Here is a 7,500-nt window from a genome sequence, read left to right on the forward strand (position 1 = left end):
AAATAAAGCATGTTTGCTGTTAAAACAGGACTTTCCTCAGTGTTCAATGAAGAGCTGGAAAATGCTGAATTCTTCATAATCCATGTTTGGAATAAAACAAAGTCATATGCAAAAACTGAGATCTTGCTGTTAATTATTTATAGAAAAAAAAGACAACGATTAATCGCATACAAAATAAAAGTTTTTGCTTACATAAAATATGTGTTTGTACACTATATAGTTATGATTGATATAAAATACACACTCATGCATGCATATATTAAAAAAAAAGTTTGCTTATATATAAATATTTTACATTTATATGTAGTATAAATTATATATGGATTTAAATATATACATGTAAATATTTTTAATGTATATAATATGTTTGTTGGCGTATTTAGGCCTGTATATGCATAATAAATATACAAAGTACACACACAGTAAACAAAACTTTTATTTTGAATTCGATTAATCGTGATCGAGCAACACTCAAGCCATAGCAACACTTGCTCAGTTCATTTCCGTTTGATTTTACATTATATAGCCTAATAAATTTTTTTTAATTACTTATGCAAAATAGATCATATGAACAGTTCTTAAGCATGTGTTTTGTTTTTTGTTTTTATTTGAAGAAATAAAATCTTTAACTTTACACGATTATATCGCTGTTGTTAGCTCCATAACATAAATATTGTGCATAACCAAAGAATATAGAAGTAAGTTACTTCTATACTCTTTGGCATAACTTTAAAATTCGCGACTCGTGACTTTTATTTAGAGATCTCCAGACCGGATGTTGTCATCGCTGGCTTCACCGCCGCTGCTTTGCGCGCTTGTATTTTATTTCCTGTTTTGCAGCAAGCAACAAATTCTCAACAAACAGAACTAAAGGTCATAAAAAGTGAGTTTACTTTACTTAAATATGATCTAAAATTAAACCCGCATTTGAATGGACGCGAGTTCAAAACCCTCCGCGCGACGAGAGAAGGTAAAAACATCTTCAACATTCACAAACAGATCAAACTGTGTGAAATGTTTAATTAAACAGCTACAATGTGTTCAGATAAACTCTAGGTTTGAAGTGATGTGCATTAAAATCAAACTGTAATAATATTATCATAAAATATTGGCAGTTTATATTCTGCTGTTTTAATGCGGATTTAAGAATTTAAAACTCATTTCTAAACCCAACAGAGTTTAAAACAAAACAAACAATTCTTTGTGTTTAGTTCAGTACACAGATAAAAAATAAAATATCATTCAGCAAGTTAGGGGAATGTGAGATAAATAACAAAAACAAACAAATTAACATAGAAAAATATTAAATAAAAATAAGACTTTTGAGTAGTTACATTAATTTTCGAATGCTTTAAAATGTTTTTTTCCTTCATTAAGAAAATTAAAGTAAAAAAATAAATGCATCTAAACATAATTGTTTATATATATATATTTTTTTTTTCTTAGTTAAAATAAGATTAAATATTTAATTTTGTGTCCCATAAAAGTTTAGGAAATAAAGTAAAATATATAACCTATATAATATATAATTTAAAATATATAAGTATTTTTTTTTTTTTTTTGTAGTGTGTATTTTAAAGTCGGTCCAAAATGAGAAAGAGAAAGGCCAATAAAAAATACATGCATGTGTAAAAAAAAAAAAAATCGGACTGACTTTTAAAGTACTGTTAATGTTTTTTGCAAAAAGATTTATGCATTAACAGTAAAATAAGCCAATAATCTTGAAAAATAACAATATATCTCAAATATAAGCCTGTTTTTCATCATTAGCTCTCATACTTTTTCTTCAAGTACTAATTCTTAATTTAATTAATTTCTCAATTTAATTTGCAATATTTCAGCTGCATATGTTTAGTAAAATGAAATGAGATGTTGATGTTTGTAGTATAAAAGCGTGTGTGTCTCTCTCTCTCTCTCTCTCTCTCTCTGTGTGTGTGTCTCTCTCTCTCTCCGTGTGTGTGTGTGTGTGTGTGTGTGTCTCTCTCTCTCTCTCTGTGTGTGTGTGTGTGTGTGTGTGTGTGTGTGTGTGTGTGTTTCACAGGAGGGTGTGACAGCGCCCCTCAGAGGTCGACTGATGTCTGACACTGCGTCTCTTCCGTCTTACACCGAGTATCCCTCGGGACGTCCCTTCATAAACACACACCTGCCCTTCACTAACAGAGTCACCAAAGCCTTTCCTGAGAGCAGCGGAGCAGGTACACACACACACACACACACACACACACCTGTGACACCTGAGATCCTGCACACAGATACAGAGAGTGATTGACAGCTGTATGTGTCTCTCGTGAATAATTCAGTGACGTTTGAGCGAGTTACTTTAAACTTTAAACATGCCAGAAGAAGTCTCTGTTCGAAGTCAAAACATTTTCATATGCTACACTTTATTTTATTTTATTATAAAATGGAGTGTGATGTGAAGCTGATCCTTAAAATTAAATCAAATAGTTAAATTGTACCTGTTAAAACAGCAAAGATGTGTTGAATTCTTGATTTCTGAAGATCACGTGACTCTGAAGACTGAAGGAATGATGCTGAAAATACTGATTTGATCAAATGTATAAATAATAATTTAAAGTATATTAATATAGAACATGGTTATTTTGAACTGTAATAATATTTTAATGTTTTTTTCCATGTTTATTTGATCAAATAAATGCATCCTTGATAAGCAGAAGAGACTTCAAGTAATAATATATATATATTTATATATAATTTTCCTAAGCTGTAAGTTGTAACTATCACACTTAAAAAAAACAAAAAAAAAAAAACAAACCTTGAAATATTTCAGTTTGTGTGCAATGAATCTAGAATATAAGAAAGTTTATTTTTTATGAAATTACAAAAAATAAAGACCTTTTTCATGATATTCATATTTTTTTTAGATGCACCTGTATATATATGTCTTTATGTAAACTTATTTTATTTAAGCCAGGCATTTTTCGTTTTAATTTAAATTACCTTGATGTACTAAAATAACAGCAACCAAAATTAATAAAACTTCATTTAAAATTATGGAAACTAAAAAAAAAATAATTATAGTTTATAATAGTATCTTGATATACTAAAATAACTAAAACAAAAATATGTTTAGAAACTCATAAAAGTAAAAAAAAATAATAATAACTTCTAGATAAATGCAAAGCTAATGTTCTATATCTGTAATAGTATCTCATGCACAGGAAAACAACAGACTTCTGGAAGCGCCACCTGCTGGAGACTTTACAGTCTAGATTCTTGGTTTTCTTGCATTTACATCCTGTCTTTGCTTCTTTAAGACGTCTGTATGCAAACGAGCTTCACATTATGAAACGAGTTGCTGGCTGCTGCTCATGTTTCGGTCAGTTTGATTTGAGAGGAGGTGATCTGTGTGTTTGTGCAGCCATTCTCTCAGCGCTGAAGAACCTGCAGGAGAAGATTCGTCTTCTGGAGCTGGAGCGATGTGATGCTCAGAAGAAGCTCCAGACCGTCTCCAGAGAGTCCACACACTCGGATCACACACACACAAACCACGGTGAGACTGATCTCGCTCCTCTACACCAGCGATACTCACCTACCATCATAGTATTTATTCAGCTTTCAATACTTCATGAGCTTATTTTGAATACTTGTTTATTTTTTTTACGTTTTTAATTTTCATTTGAAGTTGAATATATTTTTTTAATATGATAATTACATATAGCCTTTTTTTTCTAGTTTTAGTGTAAAAAAAATGTTTAGTTAGTTGCCAAATCAACATTTACATTTTTTGTTTAAGTTTGTTAGCTTTAAACATTCTCATGTAATATTTAATTTACATGAGAATGTTTTTTTCATCAATTTACATTTTTCGTTTTAATTTTAGTGTATGTTTTTTTTAATTAATTAAAATTAATATTTAGTAATTTATTAGTTAAAATAATAACTAATTGCATAAAGCTTTAAAGTATTTTTATTAAAATTTTAGTAATCCAGTAATTCAGCTTAGCTATTGATTTGTAAATGAATTAATTTATATTTTATGTGCCTTTGGTATTTTAATAAATGTTTTTAAAAGTATGTTAAAAATAAAATTAATATTTAGTGATTTATTAGTTTAAATGTAACTAATTTCATAAAGCTTTAAAGTATTTTTATTAAAATTTTTGTAATGCAGTAATTCAGCTTAGCTAATTTGTAAATAAATAAATTTATATTATATATTTTATTTTTAGTAAATTTTGTTAGTTTTTTGCATATATAATTTTTTTTGGTAATTTTAGCACTTTTTTTTTTCAGTTACTTTTTAAGTTTAAGTTTTTTATGTAATGATTTTTTTGTTTTTTATCTAATTTCAGTTTTACTTTAATTGCTGAAGATTACTTATAAAAGTTTTAGCCTTAGTTAATAATAGCAGCATACGTTGTTTTGTCTGTAGATCTGCTCTCTCAGCTGTCTGCGGCCGAGGCTCAGTGCTCACGCTTGGAGAGACATTTGGAGCACATGAGGAAGACCGTGAGAAACACCGAATCAGACAGAAGCGCTGTGCTGCGTCGACAGGTGCGTCTCACACACGCTGAACCCTCTGAAACAGGTGTGTGTGTGTGTTAATATCCCGTGTGTGTTGTGCAGGTGTCTCTGGAGCGTCTAGGTTCAGTGGATCGGACTGATGTTCAGCTGAAGCTGCAGAAGCTGGATCTGCTGGAGCAGGAGTATCACCGGCTGACGGAGACTCAGAGCTCCACTGAGAGGAAGATCAGACAGCTGGAGAGGAAACTACAGGAAGAGGAACATCAGAGGAAACTGGTGCAGGAGAAAGCAGCTCAGGTTCGTCTGTCCTCCTGTCTGTCTGTCTGTCAGTCTGTATGTATGATGTTAACGCTGTTGATCTGTTCTGTGCTCAGTTGCAGACGGGTCTAGAAGCCAATCGTCTGCTCATCCAGTCTGTCTCTCCACGTCCACATAAATCCAGCAGAATCAAACCGAAGAAACTCGCAACAAAGGTAAACTTGTGAAGACAAATCGGATTCCTCAAACACGTTACTCAAACTACTTGGAGGTGGGAGATATGACCAGAATCACCATGATATAAGTCATTTTAACCACAGTAAGAACCAACATCACTATACAGTACTTCTGCCCGAAATCAGATTCTAGTTTAATTTAAAGTCGTAGCCTTTATTTCTCAACAGTGTTGCTTAAATGACTGTTAATAACTTTTAGAAATTCAAAAATTAAAATCAGACTCTTTAACAGCTGGCTAAATTTGACAAGGCAGCCTTTAAATCTCTTAATGGAACAAAGCCAACTTACATTTAAATCTTGTAACGGAACAAAACAGACTTATATTTAAATCTCGTAACAGAACAAAACCGACTGATATTTAAATCTCGTAACAGAACAAAACCGACTGATGTTTAAATCTCATAACAGAATAGACTCGACCAATATTTATATGTCGTAACTTAAAACCGACCGATATTTAAATCTCGTAACAACAAAACCGACCGATATTTAAATCTTGTAACATAAAAAAACAGACTGATATTTAAATTTTGTAACAGAACAAAACAGATTAATATTTGAATCTCGTAACAGAACAAATCCTACCGATATTTAAATCTTGTAACATAACAAAACAGACTGATATTTAAATTTTGTAACCGAACAAAACCGACCGATATTTGAATCTCGTAACAGGAAAAAAACGACTGATATTTAAATCTTGTAACGGAACAAAACCAACTGATATTTAAATCTTGTAACGGAACAAAGCCGATGATATTTAAATCTTGTAACGGAACAAAACCGACTGATATTTAAATCTTGTAACGGAACAAAACCGACTGATATTTAAATCTTGTAACGGAACAAAACAGACTTATATTTAAATCTTGTAACAGAACAAAGCCAACTAATATTTAAATCTTGTAACGGAACAAAACCGACTGATATTTAAATCTTGTAACGGAACAAAACCGACTGATATTTAAATCTTGTAACAGAATAGACTCTACCAATATTTATATGTCGTAACTTAAAACCGACCGATATTTAAAATTCGTAACAACAAAACCGACCGATATTTAAATCTCGTAACATAAAAAAACAGACTGATATTTAAATTTTGTAACAGAACAAAACAGATTAATATTTGAATCTCGTAACAGAACAAATCCGACCGATATTTAAATCTTGTAACTGGACAAAATGGACCGATATTTAAATCTTGTGACATAACAAAACCGACTGATATTTAAGTTTTGTAACCGAACAAAACCGACCGATATTTGAATCTCGTAACTGGACAAAATGGACCGATATTTAAATTTCGTAACAGTAACAGAAGAGAACCAACCGATATTTAAATCTTGTAACAAAACAGAACTGACCCGACGATACTTAAATCTCAAAATAGAACAGATCAAGCCGATATTTAAGCATTATAATAGAAAAAAATCTAACAATATTTAAATCCACTAATTTAAAAAAACAACAAACATTTAAATCTTGTAATACAACAAAATAGACTGATAAGGAGATCATAACCTGCCAATATGTATATTTCTTAATAGAATAAAAAGCATATATCAGCTCTAAAACTTGTTTTTGGTAAAGCGCTAAACATTAAAGATATAATAATATGACTTTCTGTGAAGCTGCTTTGAATGTGCATTGTCATAATTGTTTTACACAAATAAATGAATGTCTGCTTTAATTACTGAGATGAGACGCTCGTGTGTGTTTCTGCAGAAACATCCGTCGCAGCCGCAGCCGCATTACAGACTCAGTCTGGGAGACGTGCCGTTTGTGACCGGGACGGTAAAGACACAAACACACTAACATTTGATTTTATACTCAACTTTGTCATGGGTTTTTTGCATCAAAAACAGTTGCGTGTTTATGAATATGGAGCAGCATTGTGGACGTTAATGTGTCTGTGTGTCTTCAGTCGACAGGCTCGAGTCACTCCGTACGAGCAAACGTCCAGCACGTCCTTCATCTCATGACGCAGCATCATCCTCAGCTGTGTAACGAGCGGGTGCTAGGACACGCCCCCTCCGCCAATCACAGCACTAGCTCCTCCTCTTCCTGTGGGGAGGAGCTGTCCGAGCTGCTGCTGACGCTGCAGGACGAGTTTGGACAGATGAGCTTGTGAGGCTTGTTCTTGTCATTTTATTAGTGACCTGAAACTCATTTTTTAGGTTAACTTGAAACACTGTTATTTTAAAATCAATTACATACTATTTTTATTTTTTTATAATATATTTTTTTAGATATTTATTTTCTGCTTTCATGTTAATTTTAGTTAAAGTTTTAGTACTTTTGTTGTGTGTTATTGTCTTTTTTTATGTCTATATAATATATTTTTTATTATTATTTCAGTTTTAGTTATTTTAGTACATAAAGTTAAATTAAACTTAAAATTACTAATATTTTCATGGAAAGTCACAGAATTTTTTTGTTTTATTTTATTTCAGTTGATATTTATTGTGTTTAAAAAAATATTTATTTATTTTATTTTGGTTTTAGTTTTAATGA

General features: G+C 31.4%; 2 protein-coding genes across 6 annotated transcripts in view; both read left to right on the top strand.

Moving 5' to 3' along the window:
- The window catches only part of LOC128028597 (endothelin-converting enzyme-like 1), a 30,947-nt gene extending 30,832 nt beyond the window's left edge, over positions 1-115 (top strand). For both annotated transcript variants that reach the window (XM_052615862.1, XM_052615860.1), the window contains exon 19: positions 1-115. This exon is cut by the window's left edge and continues 1,404 nt beyond it. The gene's annotated coding sequence lies outside the window, so the exon portion shown is untranslated.
- Positions 116-761: 646 nt separating this feature from the next.
- The window catches only part of LOC128029103 (centrosomal protein of 57 kDa), an 11,043-nt gene continuing 4,304 nt past the window's right edge, over positions 762-7,500 (top strand). The window contains exons 1-8 of one of the 4 annotated variants that reach the window (XM_052616646.1): positions 762-883; positions 2,042-2,195; positions 3,383-3,514; positions 4,397-4,518; positions 4,591-4,785; positions 4,863-4,961; positions 6,712-6,780; positions 6,911-7,113. In XM_052616646.1, the coding sequence (XP_052472606.1) occupies positions 2,075-2,195; positions 3,383-3,514; positions 4,397-4,518; positions 4,591-4,785; positions 4,863-4,961; positions 6,712-6,780; positions 6,911-7,113 (941 nt within the window). In that variant the 5' untranslated portion in view covers positions 762-883; positions 2,042-2,074. Of the gene's footprint in view, positions 971-2,041; positions 2,196-3,382; positions 3,515-4,396; positions 4,519-4,590; positions 4,786-4,862; positions 4,962-6,711; positions 6,781-6,910; positions 7,114-7,500 lie in introns of all 4 variants that reach the window. The other 3 variants (XM_052616645.1, XM_052616643.1, XM_052616644.1) reach the window with 3 other exon arrangements.

The sequence above is a fragment of the Carassius gibelio genome, chromosome A15, assembly GCF_023724105.1.
Source record: "Carassius gibelio isolate Cgi1373 ecotype wild population from Czech Republic chromosome A15, carGib1.2-hapl.c, whole genome shotgun sequence".
NCBI classification, from domain to species: Eukaryota; Metazoa; Chordata; class Actinopteri; order Cypriniformes; family Cyprinidae; genus Carassius; species Carassius gibelio.